The 22,424-nt window shown below is 44.2% G+C and overlaps 1 protein-coding gene across 3 annotated transcripts in view; it reads right to left on the reverse strand.

The window, feature by feature from the left end:
- plch1 (phospholipase C, eta 1) overlaps positions 1-22,424 on the reverse strand; it is a 102,710-nt gene that overhangs the window by 76,966 nt on the left and 3,320 nt on the right. For 2 of the 3 annotated variants that reach the window (XM_085990320.1, XM_085990318.1), the window contains exons 1-2: positions 2,304-2,514; positions 11-157 (exon numbers count right to left, since the gene is read on the reverse strand). In XM_085990320.1, the coding sequence (XP_085846446.1) occupies positions 11-157; positions 2,304-2,385 (229 nt within the window). In that variant the 5' untranslated portion in view covers positions 2,386-2,514. Of the gene's footprint in view, positions 1-10; positions 158-2,303; positions 2,515-22,424 lie in introns of those variants that run through there. The other variant, XM_085990319.1, reaches the window with a different exon arrangement.

The following is a 22,424-nucleotide window of genomic DNA, read 5'->3' on the forward strand; positions in this document are numbered from 1 at the left end:
AAATGCTTACTTTTTGCCTTTTCATTTTTCCTAGATGGGCGCCACCTAATGCATGTCCTGTGTTCATCCAGGTAGAAAAGACGAACCAAGCCTTTGCTTCCACTCTTTAGCTTGACCATTTGAGTCCCTGATTGCATTACACTCATGCATCTTTCCACTGTGAAAAAAAATCCAAAAAAGGTCAGTAAAAGTGAATTACTCAGGATAAAGAAGCTGGTTTGGTGTAAAAAAAAATATTGCCTGTATGATTAATATACTGAGGTATCTCAAAAACTATGTTAACAGATCCCTTCAGCACATAATATCTGTATAAATTCCAACAATAAAAAACTCCCAAAAGTAAATATTTTTTGCAGATGGGGAAGAGAGAAGAATGGAAGAAAAAGCAGTGTTCAATATAAATACAAGAATGTTAAAGTTTGCATACATTTAATCACTTTTTCCAACAAGAAAATGACACGTCAAACTCCCAAAATAGGATTCAAGTCAGTCACTTCAAATCAATTACCTCAGCTTTAAAATAAATGGTATATAAATATACAAGACATGACAGTAACTTTGTAATGAAATGGAAAACCTTAACATACTCTTTAATATGAAAATACAAACACACAGCACTCCGGACCAAAAATATTCATTAATGTACTGCTGAAGAAAAATAGACGGGCACTCAAGGAATTTCCCTTTATAATTTAAAGTTTGTACAGTTCAATGGGCCCATAAAATCTCAGCCTAGCTTCAGAGAGGAGATAAAGAATCCATAACACATATTTTACAAATGCAAGCAGTTTTCAATCTGTAATCTATTTCACCAAAAGGAAGCACCAAGTCTAATATTGGTCTCTGCTACTTTAAATATATCAAACATGAAATTCCCATCAGCACCAGTGGGAGGAGGAAGGGCGGAAAGTACTTGCATTTATATAGCACCTTTCACATCCTCCGAACATCCCAAAGCATTTCACAACCAATGAATTAGTTTAAAGTGCAGTAGGCAAACAAATAGAGCAAAGTTTCTCACACCGAGACCCAAAAAAAAACCAATGAGATGAACAACCAATTAATCTGAGAGGTGAACATTGGCCAAGGCACTGGAAGAACTCCCTACTCTTCAAGAGTGCTACGGGATCTTTTATGTCCCGTTGAGCAGCCAGATGGACCTGGAGATAGAGACCAGAAGCTTCACTGAACAGGCTTGCCGATTTTTACTTGCACCCCTTCATGAACTTCAGAAAAATGCACAACAGCAAGCAGCATTTTGATGCCTTGTCATCTGATCCTGTGCTGCCTCTCAGTGCCAACTCTTGTCCCATTTCTCTTTCCTCCAGGTCATTCTCCTGATTTTAGAAGTTACTCTCTGAAACCTTGAGCCCTTCTCTATGCATCTTTACGAAGCTCTGCTCCATTCTTTGGGTGGCTCTGTCAGGTGCTCCACTTGAAAATATGCTTTAAAAGTGGCACAAAAATCACATGACCCCTCCAGAATTCAGCATGTCAAACTATTTATTACTTATCAAATGCTCCCCCAGGCTGCTGCTGCAGCCTTCGGTCACTCTTGGCTTTTTAAAGGCTACACTGCTAATTTCCAAGCTCTCCCAGTCCAATACTCCAGTGTTACATGGGATTTGCACTAATGAACCACCAAAAGGACATGGAAGTGTGTTGACCCCACAAATTGTAACAGGGTCAGCACTGGACAACAACTGGCTAGCTGATAGGCACAACACTGCCATAAATGGCCCCGTTGAATTTTGGAACTAAAGTATTCAGATAATATTTGCTAATTCTGCTCAAGACTTCTATTAATCTCGTCTATTGTTATAAATTTTGAAAAAGGTTCTAAAAGCTTATTGATGCAATGTATACTAAAATAATAATACAGGCACAAAGCTTTAAAAACTGAGCTCATGTTTCTAAAAAAGTTTCAATTTGTACCTTCATAACCATTCTAATTATAGAAAAGGAAAAAAAAATCCAAATGGCTTAATCAGTGTGCAAATTTTAAAATCAAGGCTTTGTAGACATACATCACTTCTAAAGTAAGTCAAGTATATTCACTGTAATTTGGTATACAGCCTTTCTTCCGTGAGCTTTTTCCAGATTTTTCAAAGCAATCACCAAGCAGCACTCAACAGTTGCAGTGAATATTCGATGCTTTGCAAGATTTGAAATAATTGCTCAAATTTTATTCTCGGCCTTCCTGAACTATTTGATCCCTTTTCTAAACAGATGGTGAAAAGCTTATTCATGACTAAAAACTTTTCAAACCAGTCACTGTGCACAAATAGATCAACAATACCAACCTGTTTGCTCCATTGTGAATTTCTGTGGAGCAGCAACACTACATCCCACACTTAACATCCCCGATGCCAAAAGAGAAGCCATTCTAGCAGACAAGGATTCCAGCTATTGCTTAAAACAAATCCGTGTTTAGCCATCCACTGCTCACTCTGCTCGACGGGAACTGATTCCCATTGTCAAGTCAGATGCTGCACTTGCAGTCTCTGAACAGTACGACCCACTAATCCACTAGAGACCTAATCCCTCATTAATCTAATCTTCAAATCTTGTTTTGCAATATACAGCAGCCTAACACTACAGCACATAAATATTAAAAGTATTGCATGAGTGTACATGTGTGCCTGTAATGTAGTGCTATACAGCAGGGATAGAAACATAGAAAAATAGGAGCAGGAGTAGGCCATTCAGCCCTTCGAGCCTGATCCTCTATCTCAATACCATATTCCCACTCTCTCCCCATACCCCTTCATGCCTTTTGTGTCTAGAAATCTATCTGTCTCCTTCTTAAATATATTCAATGACTTGGCCTCCACAGCCTTCTGTGGTAGAGAATTCCACAGGTTCACCACCCTCCGAGTGAAGAAATTTCTCCTCATCTCAGTCCTAAATGTCCTACCCTGTATCCGGAGACTGTGACCACTCGTTCTAGACCCTCCAGCCAGGGGAAACATCCTCCTTGCATTCAGTCTGTCTAGCCCTGTTAGAATTTTATACATTTCAATGAGGCCCCCTCTCATTCTTCTAAACTCTACTAAATACAGGCCTAGTCAACCCAATCTCTCCTCATACGACAGTCCTGCCATCCCAGGAATCAGTCTGGTGAACCTTCGCTGCATCCCTCTGTGGCAAGTATATCCTTTCTTAGGTAGGAGACCAAAACTGCACACAGTACTCCAGGTGTGGTCTCACAAAGGCCCTGTATAGCTGTAGTAAGACATCCTTGCTCCTGTACTCAAATCCTCTTGCAATGAAGGCCAACATACCATTTGCCTTCCTAACTGCTTGCTGCACCTGCATGTTTGCTTTCAGTGACTGGTGTACAAGGACACCAACAGGTCCCTCTGTACATCAACATTTCCCAATCTATCACCATTTAAATAATACTCTGCCTTTCTGTTTTTCCTACCGAGTTGGATAACTTCACATTTATCCACATTATACTGCATCTGCCATGTATTTGCCCACTCATTCAACTTGTCTAAATCGCCTTGAAGCCTCCTTGCATCCGCCTCACAACTCACAATCCCACCTAGTTTCGTGCCGTCAGCAAACTTGGAAATATTACAATTGGTTCCCTCATCCAAATTATTGATATATATTGTGAATAGCTGGGGCCCAAGCACTGATCCCTGTGGTACCCCACTAGTCACTGCCTGCCACCCCGAAAAAGACCCATTTATCCCTATTCTCTGTTTCCTGTCTGTTAACCAATTTTCAATCCATGCCAGTATATTACCCCCAATCTCATGTGCTTTAATTCTGCACACTAACCTCTTATGTGGGACTTTATCAAAGGCCTTCTGAAAATCCAAATACACCACATCTACTGGTTCTCCCTTATCTATTCTATTAGTTACACCCTCAAAAACCTCCAGTAGGTTTGTCAAACATGATTTCCCTTTCATAAATCCATGTTGACTTTGTCTAATCCCGTTGATATTTTCCATATGTCCTGTTATCACATCCTTTATAATAAACTCTAGCATTTTCCCTACTACTAATGTTAGGCTAACCGGTCTGTAGTTCCCTGTTTTCTCTCTCCCTCCTTTTTTAAATAGTGGGGTTACATTTGCCACCCTCCAATCTGCAGGAACTGTTCCATAATCTATAGAATTTTGGAAGATGACAACCAATGCATCCACTGTTTCCATGGCTACCTCTTTTAGTACTCTGGGATGCAGATTATCAGGCCCTGGGGATTTATCAGCTTTCAGTCCCATTAATTTCTCCAGCACTATTTTTTTACTAATACAAATTTCCTTTAATTCCTCCCTCTCACTAGACCTTTGGTTCCCTAGCATTTCTGGGAAGTTATTTGTGTCCTCTTCCATGAAGACAGAACCAAAGTATTTGTTTAATTGCCCTTCCATTTCCTTGTTCCCCATTAAAAATTCTCCTGTTTCTGACATTTGTCTTCACTACTCTTTTTCTTTTTACATACTTGTAGAAGCTTTTACAGTCCATTTTTATGTTCCTTACAAGTTTACTCTCGCACTCTATTTTTCCCCTCTTAATCAATCTCTTGGTCCTTTTTTGCTGAACTCTAAATTGCTCCCAATTCTCAGTCTTGCTACTTTTTCTGGCAACTTTATGTGGCTCCTCTTTGGATCTAATACTATCCTTAATTTCTTTTGTTAGCCATGGTTGGGCCACTTTTCCTTTTGTGTTTTTGCACCAGAAAGGAATGTATAACTGTTGCAATTCATGCATTCGTTCCTTAAATGTTAGCCATTGCCGAGCCACCGTCATGCCTTTTAATGAAGCTCCGCAATCTATCATAGCCAACTCACTCCTCATACCTTCGTACAAATTTACACCTTAACAGATTTAAGGTGGTCATGGAAAAAGACAAAGACGGCCCGGAAATAAGGGTTCTAAATTGGGGGAAGGCCGATTTTAATATGATAAGGCAGGATCTGGCCAAAGTGGACTGGGAGCAGCTACTTATAGGAAAATCCACATCAAGACAGTGGGAGACTTTCAGAAGGGAAATAGAGAGAGTACAACGCCAACATGTTCCTGTAAAGGTCAAGGGTGGGACCAACAAGCAAAGGGAACCTTGGATGACAAAGGATATACAAAAATGCATTAGAAATAAAAGGGGGGCTTTTGGCAGTTACAAAAGACTAAAGACGGAAGAAGCCCTAGAGGAGTATAAAAAGTGCAGGGGCATACTTAAAAAAGAAATTAGGAGGGCGAGGAGGGGCCATGAAATAACACTGGCGAGCAAAATAAAGGAAAATCCTAAGATGTTTTATAAGTATATTAAGGGCAAGAGGATAACCAGGGAAAGGGTAGGGCCCATTAGGGACCAAAGTGGCAATCTGTGTGTAGAGCCAGATGATGTAGGCAGGGTTTTAAATGAATTTTTTGCATCTGTGTTCACTATGGAGAAAGACGATGTAGACATAGAAATCGGGCAAGGGGACTGTGACATACTTGAACATATTAGCATCGAGAGGGAGGAGGTGCTAGCGGTTTTAGCAGGCCAAAAAGTGGATAAATCCCCAGGCCCGGACGAGATGTATCCCAGGCTGCTGTGGGAGGCAAAGGAGGAGATTGCAGGGGCTCTGACACAAATTTTCAGAACCTCTCTGGCCACAGGGGATGTACCAGAGGACTGGAGAACAGCTAATGTAGTACCATTATACAAGAAGGGTAGCAGGGATAAACCAGGGAATTACAGGCCAGTGAGCCTAACATCTGTGGTAGGGAAATTATTGGAAAAAATTCTGAGGGACAAAATTAGTCTCCACTTGGAGAGGCAAGGATTAATTGGGGATAGTCAGCATGGCTTTGTCAAGGGTAAATCATGTCTGACAAATCTGATTGAATTTTTCGAGGGGGTGACTAGGGGGGTGGATGAGGGAAATGCTGTGGATGTGGTTTACATGGACTTCAGTAAAGCTTTTGACAAAGTCCCACATAGGAGACTGGTCAAGAAGGTAAGAGCCCAGGGGATCCAGGGTGCCTTGGCGCGTTGGATCCTAAACTGGCTGAGTGGCAGGAGGCAGAGGGTGATGGTCGAAGGATGCTTTTGTGACTGGAAGCCTGTGTCCAGTGGGGTACCTCAGGGATCGGTGCTGGGTCCCTTGTTGTTTGTGATCTACATAAATGATTTGGATGAGAATGTAAAAGGTATGATCAGTAAGTTCGCAGATGACACGAAAATTGGTGGGGTGGTAAATTGCGAGGAGGAAAGCCTCAGGCTACAGGACGATATAAACGGGTTGGTCAGATGGGCGGAAAAGTGGCAAATGGAATTTAACCCTGAAAAGTGCGAGGTGATGCATTTTGGACGGACAAATAAGGCAAGGGAATACACAATGAGTGGTAGGACCCTAGGAAGTACAGAGGGTCAGAGGGACCTTGGTGTACATGTACATAGATCCCTGAAGGCAGCGGAACAGGTAGATAAGGTGGTTAAAAAGGCATATGGGATACTTGCCTTCATTAGCCGAGGCATAGAATATAAGAGCAGGGAGGTTATGATGGAGCTGTACAAAACGCTGGTGAGGCCACAGCTGGAGTACTGTGTGCAGTTCTGGTCGCCTCACTATAGGAAGGATGTGATTGCTTTGGAGAGGGTGCAGAGGAGATTCACCAGGATGTTACCTGGGATGGAGCGCCTCAGCTATGAAGAAAGACTAAACAGGCTGGGGTTGTTTTCCTTGGAGCAAAGAAGGCTGAGGGGGGACCTGATTGAAGTGTACAAAATGATGAGGGGCATAGATAGGGTAGATAAAGAGGAACTTTTCCCCTTAGTAGGGGGGTCAATAACAAGGGGGCATAGATTCAGGGTAAGGGGCAGGAGATTTAGAGGGGATTTGAGGAGGAACTTTTTCACCCAGAGGGTGGTTGGAATCTGGAACTCACTGCCTGAAAGGGTGGTAGAGGCAGGAACCCTCACAACATTCAAGAAGCATTTGGATGAGCACTTGAAATGCCATTGCATACAAGGCTATGGACCAAATGCTGGAAAATGGGATTAGACAGGACAGGGGTGGATGGGCGGTGCGGACACGATGGGCCGAAGGGCCTCTTTCTGTGCTGTAAAACTCTATGACTCTATGACTAAATATTGGGCCCCCAAGACCTAACAAGCCAGCCCTCAAAATCCTGACAAGTCAGCCCCATTTACATTTATATTTTTTATTTGCTGGTTTGTCCGGTTTGAATTTTGTGTCCCTGGATGTTTAGAAAGAGCAGTTCTTAGTAGAGTTGCCTCATTGGTAAAAGAAACAAAGAAAGACTTGCATTTATGTAGCATTTTCATGACTCCAGGACATCCCAAAACACTTTACAGCCAATGAAGTACTTTCTTTGAAGTGTGATCACTGTTGTAATGTAGGAAATACATTATTGGTACAGAAATACTAAATCAAAATAATAGTAGCAGTTTCAAATATAAATAAATTAACTGGAAAATTGATTTAAACTTTGTGGCCTGATTCCATGGCGTGCATGCCCCTATCCGGCCTGCTGTGAAATCTTTTGAAAATCAATAAAGTCACAGAAGCAGAGAGCACAGTCCTTTCAACCAATCTCATTCCTTATAAACATTTACATTGAATTTTACAGCACAGAAGCAGACCATTCAGTTCAACTGGGTACGGCAGCATAGTGGTTGTGTTACTGGACTTGTAATCCAGAGACCTGGACTAATTATCCAGAGACACGAGTTCAAATCCCACCACGGCAGCTGGGAAATTTAAAATTCAGTTAATTAAATAACAATCAGGAATAAAAAGCTAGCACGGTGTCCATGAAACTACCAGATTGTCGTAAAAAACCATCTGGTTCACTAATGTCCTGAAGGAAATCTGCCATCCTTAACTGGTCCGGTCTATATGTGACTCCAGACCCACAGCAATGTGGTTGACTCTTGACTGCCCTCTGAAATGTTCTACCAAACTGCTAATGTGAGAGTACCTTCACCTCAGACTGCAGCGCTCACCACCACCTTCTCAAGGGCAATTAGGGATGAGCAATAAATGTTGGCCTTGCCAGTGATGCCCACATCCCATGAATAATTTTTTTTTCCATGTCAGCTGTTTCTGCCAGCAATTTTGAGATGCACCTTCTTTGTCAGAGACTTCTTGATGGTACTTCAAACATCCCTCTTAACCCTAGACTCACCAAGAGTAACTGTTCTGGACTTATTACATGCAGATAGCACCCACTAGTGGTAGTTAGTGTATAGCAGGGTGTTATTTGACCTTCCTTCCTGTTTGACCCGGAAGTAGTATTCCAGGGAGTGTTCTGCCGAGTTGTGAAGGAGCTCAGGAGGCAGTCATTCTGAAGCCTACGCCATCCCTTCTTATATGCTAGGCAAGACGCAATGTCTGTGAGTATCCTTGTTTAGTAACATGATAACAACCTTGTCAGTGTAGTATTTTGACAATACTTTGTCTATAAGAAGTTATTAGCTGTTAGTTACCGAGGTTTAGCTTCAGTGCTATACAATTAGTCTATTCTGTTGTCATAAACATGTTTATATCTTATGTAACTTCTAATGTATAATACTCAGCTCTATGTACAAAACATATTTTTCTTTGTTTACAGTTTCACAAAATAAATTCAAGTAAAGCTTCAAAACAGCAACCTGCTTAACGAGGAATTATTTGAATGAGTGAGTGTTTAGCTGGCTGGATAACTAGACAGGAGTACGTCTAGCGAGACCAGTACAGTGAAATGACAGCATTACGGCTAGCTGTGAAGAGAGGAGATCCTCCACGTGGAGCAGCAAGGACTGAGTTAAGTGGCTGTCATCAAGGCGCAGAGTAAGCCATCACGACAGAGCCAGCTTAAGTCTTCACCTTGTACACCACACTTACCTCACATCATCATGACAGAAGGCAATATCGAAAACGCTACTCAGCGAGTAGAAGACCTTAAACAGTTAGGTAAAACTGAAGAATGTGACAATCTGTCTATAAGCTCTCGTTACTACAGATCATCAGCTGGTTCTAGGTCATCAGCCGGTTCACGGTCATCAGGTGGTTCTAGGGTAAGCATGGCCATCGCCAAAGCATGGGCTAGGCTAGAAGCAGCCCAAGCCAGAGCTGCTTATGCCAACAAAGAAATAGAAATAAAAGTGGAACAGGCCCGTCTCCAAGCTGACCAGGCCCGTCTCCAAGCCACATTAGATGCTCTGTAGGAAGAAAAAAAGAGATAGATGCTGCATTAGCTGAGGCACGAGTATTGGAGGCAGTTTTGGTGGAAGCTGATCCTGAGACAGCTAACAAACTTTTAATTCCCGTTCCACGTCAGAGTTGACTACAGCGCACCACAGATTACGTGAGTGACCAAGCCAACACACAGTTTAAGAGAGAGAGAGATGAAGACCCGCACATCTCTACTACAGACGCAAGCACTTCATATAACATGCCCCATGTCACCAACCAAGGTCAAAATGGACTGCGTGCCCCAAGTCACAGGATCCTCCCCCGCAAAACAGAGGACACCGTGCAGAGGAATGGAGCGCTGAAGAGAGAAAGTCAGCAGCAAATCCCCTCTCGTTTCCTTCAGACCCCCAACAGAGCCCCTACTCAAGGCAACCCTGGCACAGGTCCCACCACCTACGACCTTGCCAAATACCTGGCACGCAGCCATCTGGTGACTACAGGGTTAACCACGTTTGATGATAGACCAGAGAATTATTGGGCCTGGAAGTCCTCCTTCCACGGTGCCATATCGGGCTTAGACCTGTCGGCAGGAGAAGAGCTCAACCTCCTTATCAAATGGCTCGGCCCAGAGTCCGCTGGGCAGGCACGCAGGATAAAAGCAGTCAATGTGAGACATCCGCCAGCTGGGCTGACGATGGCTTGGGTGAGGCTGGAACAAAGGTACGGATCGCCTGAAGCCATTGAAAGGGCCCTCTTTGCCAGGTTGGAGAACTTTCCGAAGTTGACAAATAAGGAACCCCAGAAGCTTCTCGACCTTGGAGATCTGCTGTCGGAACGCGAAGCCGCAAAGCAGGACGGCTATCTACCCGGCCTATCGTACTTAGACACTTCCAGAGGGGTAAGTCCCATCATTGAGAAGCTTCCATTCAATCTGCAGGAGAAGTGGATATCATTCGGGTCAGAGTTCAAGCTAAAGCACAACGTTACCTTCCCTCCGTTCTCTGTGTTTGCCAACTTCATCCGTAGAGAAGCCAAAGCCAGGCCCAATCCCAGCTTCAACCTCTACTCCTCCCACACAGCACTTGCCAGAAGAGACAAGTTTGACAGACATGGAAAGACACCAATATCTGTCCACAAAACGCGAGTGTCTTCAACCGAGAACACAAGGGATCAGAAGAAATCTGAGGATATGAGCAAACAATGCCCCATCCACAACAAGACCCATCCATTAAAGAAGTGCAGAGGCTTCAGGGAGATGTCCCTGGAAGACCGCAAACAGTATCTCAAAGAGAACTCTATATGTTTCAAGTGCTGCTCTTCCACGAACCATCTCGCCAAGAACTGCAAGGTAGATGCAAAATGTACAGAATGTGAAAGTGATCGGCACATTTCAGCACTCCACCCAGGCCCAGCTCCTTGGAAGTCAGAGTCGTCTCCTCCCGCCTCAGAGCATGGCGGGGAGAGAGAGGGAGCTGTCGGTCCGGAGATTACATCCAAGTGCACTGAGGTGTGTGGAGAAGGAGTGAGCGCAAGAGCATGCTCCCAGATATGCCTCGTTAATGTGTACCCTATAGGACATCGCCAGGAATCTGAAAAGATGTATGCCATACTAGACGAACAAAGCAATCGTTCTCTAGCAAGATCCGAGTTCTTCGACATCTTCAAGGTCAAAGGAAGTCCGTCACCTTACACGCTGAAGACGTGTGCTGGACTTTCAGAGACAGCCGGCAGGAGGGCCTGTGGTTATGTTGTCGAGTCAGCTGACGGTAAGATTAGCCTCCCCCTTCCTACACTCATCGAATGTAATCAAGTCCCTGACAACCGTTCTGAGATTCCCACTCCGAATGCAGCTCATCACCACCGCCACCTGAGGCGCATTGCAGACGAGATCCCACCTCTTGATCCAAATGCAGACATACTCCTGTTGTTGGGAAGGGACATCCTGAGGGTACATAAGATGAGGAAACAGATCAACGGTCCATATAACGCCCCTTTCGCCCAAAGGATAGACCTCGGCTGGGTCGTCGTTGGAGACGTGTGCCTCAGGGGTGCTCACAAGCCATCTCAGGTGAGCACACTCAAGACTTCCATCTTGGAGAATGGTCGTCCAAGCTACCTTACCCCATGCAGTAGTCAGATCCGAGTGACAGAGAAGTTCAGTCATACGGCCCAGCCTCAGAAAACCCCAGCGCTGATCTCCACAGACAGCACACAGATGATGCTCACTGGAGAGAACCCGGGTCAGTCAGTCTTCTGTCGCACCGCCAATGACCACAAACTTGCTCCATCGATCGACGACATGAGATTCCTCCAGATTATGGACAATGAGGTCTCTCGTGACAGCTCTAACAGCTGGGTTGCACCCTTACCCTTCCAGAACCCCAGACGACGGCTGCTGAACAACAGGGAGTATGCCTATAATCGTCTTAACTCACTCCGTCGCACACTAGAGAAGAAGCCAAAGATGAAAGCACACTTCCTAGAGTTAGTCAAGAAAATGCTTGTCAACGATCATGCAGAGCTAGCTCCTCCACTCCAGGTAGGCCAAGAGTGTTGGTACCTCCCCTCCTTCAGAGTCTATCACCCCAAAAAGCTGGAACAGATTCGTGTGGTGTTTGACTCCAGTGCACCATATCAGGGAGTCTCTCTCAACGATGTAATCCTCACAGGGCCTGATCTCAGCAACAGCCTCTTAGGGGTACTCATGAGATTCAGGAAAGAGCCAGTCGCCATCACTGCCGATATCCAGCATATGTTTCACTGCTTTGTGGTGAGAGAAGACCACAGAGACTTCCTCCGCTTCCTGTGGTATTGCAACAACGACCCCAGCAGAGACATTGTGGACTACAGAATGCGTGTACATGTCTTCGGGAATAGCCCGTCCCCTGCTGTCGCCATATATGGACTAAGGAGGGCTGCCAAGGAAGAAGATGACGACTTTGGCAGTGATGTGAGAGGGTTCATTGAACGAGAGTTCTACGTCGACGATGCACTGAAGTCATTCCCGACCGAAGCAGAGGCCATCAGTACCCTTGGACGAGCTCAAGAACTGCTTACACTATCCAACCTCAGGCTACACAAGATAGCCTCTAACAGACCAGCAGTGATGGAGGCATTCCCCCCTGAAGATTGTGCTAAGGACGTCAAGGATCTCGACCTCTTTACTGACGACCTCCCCCTACAGCGTAGCGTAGGAGTGTCTTGGAACATAGCAACAGACACGTTCACGTTCCAAGCCTTAGATAACAAGAAACCCTTCACACGTAGAGGAGTGCTCTCTACAGTCAACAGCCTATACGACCCTCTCGGCTTCTTAGCCCGTCACGATACAAGGGAGGCTGCTCCTCAGGGAACTCTCCACACGCGCTGAAGAGTGGGATTCACCCCTCCCTGAAGAGATGGAAGCAGAGTGGGACAGATGGAGAGACTCACTTCAAAACTTACAGGAGATACAAATACCTCGCCCCTATATGTCATTCTCTCCCGCAAAGGTCCAATTCAAGGAGCTTTGTGTCTTTGCAGATGCATCCGCTAAGGCCATTGCAGGTGTGGCTTATCTGAAGGTCACCACTCAAGATGAACAAAGCAAAGTCAGCTTTATCTTTGGTAAGGCCAAGTTGGCACCCCAGCCAGACCTCACCATACCCAGATTGGAACTGTGCGCAGCAGTATTAGCGGTTGAGATTGCAGAGTTCATAGTAGAGGAGATTGATCTGAAGTTCGATAGCATCAAGTATTATACAGACAGCAAAGTGGTGCTAGGATACATCCATAACCAAAGTAGACGGTTCTACGTATACGTGAACAACAGGGTCCAACGTATTCGACAGTCCACATCCCCCGACCAGTGGAGGTACGTCCCCACAGACCTGAACCCAGCTGACCATGGGTCTAGATCTGTAACAGCGTCCCTTCTCAGCAGCACGACTTGGCTGTCAGGACCTGCTTTTCTTCAGGATCAGTCCCTGCACTCCTCTGAACTCAATGAGTCATTCAACCTCCTCAACCCTGTTTCTGACTCTGAGATACGCCTACAAGTCACAGCGAACGTTGCTCAAATCTCTAAGGACCCGATGAGCACCAAACGCTTCGAGCGTTTCTCCAAATGGAACACTCTCATAAAGACAGTAGCACGCCTAACCCACATAGCTCATACCTTCTCCCAGCCTACACAAGAGAGTAGCTGCTATGGGTGGCACATCTATCGTAAGAGTCCCTCTGAAGAGGAGCTCAAGAGAGCCAAAATCCTTGTGATGAAGAGCGTCCAACACGAGTGTTACTCAGAAGAGTTGAAGTGCATAGCAGCAGAACGCAACCTACCTCTTCACAGCAGTCTACGGAAGCTGCATCCTATCGTCGACACCGACGGACTTCTCAGAGGTGGTCCTTCTTTTGTTGCCAGAGGACTCCAGTGACAAGTAGAATTAGGATTATGTGGAGTCGTTAACGACCCCAGACGGGGAGTGTTCTGGACTTATTACATGCAGATAGCACCCACTAGTGGTAGTTAGTGTATAGCAGGGTGTTATTTGACCTTCCTTCCTGTTTGACCCGGAAGTAGTATTCCAGGGAGTGTTCTGCCGAGTTGTGAAGGAGCTCACGAGGCAGTCATTCTGAATCCTACGCCATCCCTTCTTATACGCTAGGCAAGACGCAATGTCTGTGAGTATCCTTGTTTAGTAACATAACAACCTTGTCAGTGTAGTATTTTGACAATACTTTGTCTATAAGAGGTTATTAACTGTTAGTTACCGAGGTTTAGCTTCAGTGCTATTTAGTTATACAATTAGTCTATTCTGTTGCCATAAACATGTTTATATCTTATGTAACATCTAATGTATAATACTCAGCTCTATGTACAAAACATATTTTGTCTTTGTTTACAGTTTCACAAAATAAATTCAAGTAAAGCTTCAAAACAGCAACCTGCTTAACGAGGAATTATTTGAATGAGTGTTTAGCTGGCTGGATAACTAGACAGGAGTACGTCTAGCGAGACCAGTACAGTAACTCCACAGGAGATCCACACATGCATACAATCAAATGTCACTGCTACAACTACAGCAACTTGCATTTATACAACTCCTTTAACGTAGGAAAATGTTCCAACATTACAGGAGCATAATACATGAAAATTGACACCAAGCCATAGAAAGAGATATTAGGAGAGGTAACAAAAAGCTTGGTCACAGAGGTACGGTCTTAAAAGGAGGTAGATAAGTTTAAGCAGGGAATTCCAGAGCTTAGCCCCAGAAGGCTGAAGGCACAGCCACCAATGGTGGGGTGAAGGGTGTGGGGAATGTACAAGAGTTCAGAGGCAGAGGAACACAGAGTTCTTGGAGGGTTGTAGGGCTGGGGGGTTACAGAGATATGGAGGAGTGATGCTTTGGAGTGATTTAAACATGAGGCTGAGGGATTTAATCACAAGGATGAGAATTTTAACTTTGAGGTGTTGGTGGACTGGGAGCCAATGTAGGTCAGCGAGCACAGGGGTGATGGATGATTGGGACTTGGTGCAGAGGGCGATCGGGACGGTGCAAGTTAGGATACAGGCAACAAAGTTTTGGTTGAGCTCAAGTTTATGGAGGGTGAAAGATCAAAGGCTGGCCAGGAGAACATTGCAATAGTGAAGTCTGGAGGTAACATAAGGATGGTTGAGGGTTTCAGCAGCAGATTGGCTGAGACATGGGCGATGTTACGGAGGTGGAAGTAGAGAGTTTTTGTGATGGAGATACAAGGTCAGAAACTCAGCTCAGGGTCAAGTAGGATGCTAAGGTTGCATTCCACCTGTAACCAGGAATCCAAATTACTGATGCACCTTAAAACCTTAAAAAGAATCCTGGAGACTGTATCAGCCATCACTGTACTTCATGTAGTATCAAAACTCATTCCAGAAAGCATCTTAGTATACTACTCTCAATGGCATTTTGATCACATAAAGTCTTCTGCTTTAGCACCATTTTTTAACTTTAGACTTTTTGAATCACAGTCATCCCACAGCTTGATCACCGAATGGACATCAATACAGCAAAAAAAAATCAAAACAATAACAAGCCAACTCTGTTTTTCTAATGAAATACTCTCCATGATTAGCAAACTGCATTCTAAATTTACAGCACTGGGAGAAGATTTCTTCCATTATGTGCAAAGAAATTGTAAACATGATTTTACTGCCCATAGCACAGAGGAAATCTTCCTGCATTGTCCAACGTACAAACTATCAGCTACTGTAGATTGACTTTAGCATTAAAAGCTTGAGGGTGGTTGGCACATCAAAATACAGAAGTAGAATTATTCTTTAGCAGTACGCCAGCCATTAGCTTAGGAAATGGCTCATCACTGATGTCATCAGGGAGGACAACACAAAATTTACCTGCTTACATGTCTTGAAGAAAGTTGTGCATAATATTACAGTTAAAGGGAAACCAATTGGGGATTTTTTTTTTTTTTTTTAAATAAAACATCAAGGCCTAGAAATTCGGTGGGGCCCCAAACGGGGCGCCAAGCTCGCCTAGGCGCCGGAATTACCGCTGCGAACGGAGCCGCTGCGCCCGCCAGAAATTCAGTTTGAGCGCCCCAAGAGGGACGCGGGGCGCTGCTCGAGGCGCCCCGCGTCCCTCTTGGGGCGCTGAAACTGAATGTCGCAGCGCAACGTGCCGCAGTGCCACACGCTGCTGCACGGCGCGCTGCGGTACTGCAGGCCTTCCTCCCCTTCTTAAAGGGGGAGGGAGCTGCACCAGCGTGATGACCGATCGCGAGTGCTGGCAAGAGAGCCCGGCACCGAGGAGAAGTGCCGGGCTCTTGGGACACAGCCGGCACTGCCCGGGGGCGGATCAGGAGGCCGGGGACGGAGGTGCTGGCAGGCGGACACCGAAAAAAATGACCGCCCCGCACCTCCACCTTAATTTGCGCCACTACCGCCACAGGTAGGCCCCGTGAACCGGGCGCGATTTGCGACCGGCGTTACAGAGGCAGGCGCGACCAAATATAGCGATCGGGGTGGTAGTGGGGTGCTGCGCACACCTATGACATCATCGGTGGCGGCGCAGCGCTACAGGCTAACGCCGCCATTAGCACCCCGCTAAATATTGTGGGAGGCGTGGCCAGTGGCGCTAAAGCCACTGAGTGCCCTCTTTAGGCGCTAACTAGTGGCGCAGCCCACTGAATTTCTAGGCCCAAGCATTTCCCAATCCATTAATGGATGAAGATGGCCAGTTTCCCCTAACTGGCACTGTAACCCAGCCAGTAACATTTTCATTAATTGCTCCTAGAAACTGCTGAGCAAATATTTGTGTTCACTTTGGACAGAAAATTCAGGTTCCAAATATGAAAAGAACTGCCAACCTATGCTGCCGTTTCCAAAACACTTCAGTCAGTGTACGACGTGTTCCAGTAATAAGATGCTGATTTGTACTTTCCAAAATTTAAATATTTCATGCAGAAAGACGGATACAGTGCTTCAACTGGAAGAGCTTAGAATGTTGAGGGATTTCTCTCTCACCATCTCATCTCTACTTGACAGATACTGCTAAAGAACAAAAAATAATGGCAGCTACATCAAAAGTGTGTTTTCAAAGTCATTTACTAAAAATACATGCATACCAACTCCATAATATACATTACACATAAAAGGCAAGCCGGTTCTGCTGTACTCTTTTAAACTGCAAGAGACAATTTCAAGGAATTGGCATACATTTCAATGACTCCATCTCAAGATCACTGCAGAACATATTACTGATGAAATTTGACAAACATGCACAGCGCTGCATCGCTACCCACCAAGATGTCACATCAAATTTACAATATAAACACTTCACATTAAAACAAGATTGTCTTTCCCTATTTACAGCTTTGCTAACCAGAGGCTTGTTCCAGCTTCATCATTTTCTCTGGAAATATTTTTATACCAAGAATATACTACTAAAAATATGGCTTAAAGAGATATTTCTATGCTGCAATTCAACAGCATTTAGATGGTGGCAAACAACCAAATTTTCTAGCTGTCAGACATACAGAATTTAAAATTTAACCCTCTTTGTTGTATCCTTTGCAGTTAATAAGTTGACAGCTGTCAAGTAGAATTCTAGTCAGATAAAACACTAATTCTGGAGACAGTCTGCATACAGAAAAATGCTGTTTGGTAGTTAGAACTAGATTTCGAACAGCAATATTTACTTAATCACATATTTAATCACTGCACAATTGCAACCAACATATTAAGCACTGCTTTCAATAGAATGTCATCTAAAGAAAAAAAGGAAACAATGTAGTTTATTCACCAAGAAAATTACATTAAATATAAATGAAAAGCTGTGTAATTAAGTGAAGTCCTATGAAAATGCTGGCAGAGAATGGAGGTTCCACTGTGGCTTTATTTTGCAATAGATCTAGATTTTACAAATTAAATACACTTTAGTACTATATCCCAACAGTACAGTTAACTTTAACAAAAAGGTGCATTTAAAAAAAAATGAAAGGTACCAAATCATTCTAATTCTCTTAGGACAGGATTATTAGAACAGGATTAATGGTATTTCTTTAAATAGTTACCTTCCCCCTGATCAAATTTTAAGAGCCCATCAATCACATTTTACAAAGCGCAAATTAACCACAATTATGTGGAAGATAAATGTACTTTGCAAGATTCATAAGAGTTGCATTATATGATGAGAGATCACACAAATGTGAAAATGAAAGGTTTATAATTAGATCAGAGACTGAATTTCAAGAGGAAATGTATTTAACTGAATTGATTCACTTGTCTCTAAATATAAAACAGTTGCCTGTAATTTTAAAATTTTGTGAAAATAGCATGAATGCTCAATGTTGGAGGGGGGGGGCTGAACATTGATCACTTCTACAAAGGATGATCTCCAAATCAAATTTTAGATCAAACCACTTAAAACTGTGCTTTTGAAATATTTTGGTTTTACTGTGTGAACTAATACACAACTTATGTGACTTCTTACAAATAAGGAAACTAACACCAGGTTATAGTCCAACAGCTTTATTTGAAATCACAAATCCTGACGAAGGAGCAGCGCTCCGAAAGCTTGTGATTTCAAATAAAGCTGTTGGACTATAACCTGGTGTTGTGTGACTTCTTACATTTGTCCACCCCAGTCCAACTCCGGCATCTCCACACCATCCTTATTTGTAGTTCTTTACCAATGTAAATAGGTCAGCTTAGACAATTATCCCAAATGCATATAGGAACAGCACCACATCTATAACACTTACCTTTATCAGAACTGAGATCCTTATAAAAATCCAGGTCTGCCATGAATAATATTTTTCTTACACATCGCTGAATTAGTCATTAGGTTTCCTTAATAATTTCATCCAGAGCCTTCCCATTCATAATCCTCAGTGCTCTAACTTTTATTAATAGATTTCATAATACTGTATGTCCATTCAGTATACAGACCCCAATCTGAAAGATTACAATTATGTCATTGATAAAAGAATGCATCCATCCAGAGTGCTGAAGTACTTGATGTAAATTCCACAGAATTGTGCTTGAAGAAAACTTCTCAATAAGTAAAAAGCTCAGTGAGAAAAAGGAAAACAAAATCGGTTAGTGCCCATTTTCCAGCTGCTGCTTCTGTGAGGATGCAGTGGGTGTGACTACAGTGGGAAACAGCTATGTATGCCTGATGTCGATATGGGGGTCCCTGTAACATCCACAATGCAAAATGCAGATTCATTGCCGGGCACTGCAGGTAAATGTTTGGAGGGAATAGCACACTTAAATTTTTCTCTTCAGCATGCCACAGGGAGAGTTTTGCTGTCAATAACTAGGCAATTTAAAAATCATAGAAACTAAACGCAAAAGGAAATTATGCGAAAAAGATGAGTTAAAAGTGCAGTTCCATTAACCCTTTAATTTTGGTACACAAATAGCCATTATGGTTAACTTAATTTCAAGAATGTCAATACTTCAGCCTGTTCCTCAAATCATACTTTGTAAAAGACAATGGGGGTAATTTTAACCCCTGAAAAAAGGGTGGGTTTGGGTTGGGCAGGATGTTAAAATGATCAAACCCGAACCCAACTCGCCACTTCCGGTTTTAACGGAGGTGGAACGGGGGAGGCGTGTGGGCAATGTCATTTAAATATTCAGCCTCATATTTAACCCATCTTCCAGGTTTAACCCTGGCTAGCCAGGTTTCTTGGGCCTTGGGAAAACCGGCAGCTAAAGGGAGGCAAGGACTGTCTCATGGAAAAGGCCTTTACAGCACTGCTGGTGGGCTATGAGGAGAAGGAGTGCTTGCTCTCAGCCTTTCAAGCGTACCTTCTGTCAACCCGCTATCGTACACCCACCCCAACAGGATCCAAAGACCCCCCCCCCCCCCGCACAATCGGAGATCAGACTCCCCCCCCCCGCCCTGCCTTCCCAAGATCGGAGACCCCCCCTCCCCCTCCCTGCTACCACTGACCCAGCTGCAAGCTGCCTATCTGCTCCTGGGATGTGGCCTCTACCGCAGCATTCCCCACCCAACAGGGAGCCAAGCCAAGTCAATCAGGCTGGCTTCCAGGCGGGGATCCTGCTTGAAAAAGACGCACACTGCGACGATAAAACTGCACAGCACGTGGCGGCCAAAACTTCTTCCCGCTCACAAAATCCGCCCCGGTAAATATTGGGGCCAATGTGTATTCTGGTCCCTGAAAAAGGTCTCCATTACTGAAAGAGCTACATTTCCGATACAAAACTGATCACGCTTTACACAATTTCTAAACAAGCTATCAAATCTGAAATTAAAATCTACATTTTGAACATATTTTCAGTTATTCTTAAACTAAATCTGATATTCATCAGTTCATTACAGGTAGCCTACCACATTATTCGGAGCCCTTTTGGCTGGAGTACCAAAGATACAAACCCCTGGCAATATGCCATTGTGATCAGCTGATTGGAAGAGGCTGGTAAAAGTCAGCTTACATCCACCTTGCACAATTTAACAGGCTAGGTGAGAATTGAAAATGCTGAAAAATATGAAATTCACACAAACCAGCTTGAGCAGCAGGGAACTTTAAAAGAAACAAAAGAGGAAGAAGGGGGTTGGGGATGGACATGGTTGCTATCCTATTTCAATAGTGCATATCTGCTGGGGCTCAGTATCCTTCTCTGTTTCTTGGAACATAAAAAATAAGCTTCTAGACATGGAGAAAATGTGATCAACTTGTAAAGAATCCAATACCTTTCCTCTATACAAGTCTGTACATTATGCCCTTTTCCTCTCCCTAAGGCAGACAGTAGAAGCAACACCAAGACTCAACAAGTGTGACCCCAAATTCTCTTACTCTGACTCCCCAGGCTGTGTTTCAACAGACTGACCTAATGTTCTACCTGTATTATTTTATATTTTGTCTGTGGTTAACACACTAGCACACACACACAAAATTTGAACACCAACAGTGGCCACGTCACAATTTGGCCATCCATATACGTCAATCACCCAATACCAGTCTATGTCTTGAATCATAAAAACATCTTCTAAACTTTGAAAATAGATGAATTTTAACTAGTCACTATCCAGGAATGTACTTCGAGCATCCAAAAATTAGAGAGGCAACTTTCTTGGGAGTTTCAGACCAGAAAAGGAACAAAGTGCAGAGAAAATTAATTCTGTGTGCAAGTGAAAATGAGAAAGTTACTTGTGAATGTTTCATGCACTAGGATCCTCTCTCAGACAACTTCTGATTGTGAATGCACTAGCTTCGAAGAATACTAAGCAGGAAACTCACTTAAGATCCTATAGTGGGTCATAACTAAATCTGGTTTTAAAGAGGGTCCTAAAGGAAGGAAAGGGAGCTGGAGAGGTACAAGGGTTATGGGAGGCAATTTCCAGAGCATGGTGCCTCGGCAGTTGAGGGCATGGCCGTCAATGGTGGGGTGATGCACAAGGAGAAAGGGGGCAGGTGCAATTGTAAATGCAAACCTGGGGCTAGATTTTCGTGGAGCCATCAGGCAGGGTTTCAGGCATATGGGGGGGGGGGGGCGGGGAGGAAAATCCCAAATTTGGGGGTCCCGACACCATCCCGTCCAAAACCCCGCCCCACGTAAGTTTCAGGGGCGGCGGGTACCCGCCCCGCACTGGGACCCGCCGAAACCAGGCGGGAAGGGATTAGTGCCAATTAACTGCCTGTTAACAGGTAGTTAACAGGCAGTTTTTAGCCTAATCCCTATTTTGAGGGGTTTTGTGTGGGTTTCCCGACGGCTCCAAACCACGCCAGGTTAGAGCAGGCGGGCCGTCGGGTTGAAGGAGTCGCGATGTTGGCGCTCAGGTGAGTGATGGGTGCATGAGTGCAAAGGTAAGTGTGTTTGGTCTGTCTAAAGTGTGTAAAGAACTTTTACTTACCTGTACTTACCTTCACAGCCTTTCTTCCTGTAGCTGTCGGGAGTGCATCACTCAGCCGGTACTTAAAGCTGAACGGCTGCGATCTGTGAAAAGTGACAGCCTTCAGCTTTGAGTGCTGGTAAGAGTTCTAACCGAGTCTGTGCATAATTACTCATGGTAGAACTCAGACTGTCAGTGTTTCACAGCTTCAAGCAGCTGTGAAACGCTGATATTTCATCTATCAAGAACTCTTGACATATGAAATTTCAGTCTGTGAAGTCACCTGTTGCCGGGTGGCCCTTAATTGGCCTGCTGAGCCCGCTGGGCGGGCTCAACAAGGTCAATCAAGGGAAAATCGCGCGGATTGGCCGGACGTCGAAGTAGGCGGGTCAAAAACCTGAAAGGGGAAGTCCCGCCTTCTTCCCGACAGGTTCGGGAAAATCTACCTCCTGGTGTTTGTGGGACCTTGTTGTTGGTGCAAATTAGCTACTGTGTTTGCTTGCATAACAACAAGCTGTACTTCATTGGCCTCAGTACATGAAAGGCTCTAGATAAATGCAAATTCTTTCATAAGCCAAGTTTCCATTAACAATTTCAGGGGCTCAGTCTTGGGGATACAAAATCACTAGGTATCAAGAACCAACAGCCAGCTAAGAGAATAGACTATGCATGTGTACTTCATACACAATGTATATTACAAACTGGAAAAACTCAGCAGGCCAGGCAACATCCATGGAGAGAGAAACAGAGTTAACGTTTCAGGTCGAAACCCTTCTTCAGAACTTGAGTTTTTCCAGCGTTTTCTGTTGTTATTTCAGATTTCCAGCATCTGCAATATTTTGCTATTCAGAATCACAGAATCACAACAGTGCAGATAGAGGCCATTTCGGCCCATCGAGCCTGCACCGACGCATATCCCACCCGATCCCCGTAA

Source organism: Somniosus microcephalus, chromosome 6, assembly GCF_052327205.1.
Source record: "Somniosus microcephalus isolate GS21.2 chromosome 6, FLI_Smic_1.0, whole genome shotgun sequence".
NCBI classification, from domain to species: Eukaryota; Metazoa; Chordata; class Chondrichthyes; order Squaliformes; family Somniosidae; genus Somniosus; species Somniosus microcephalus.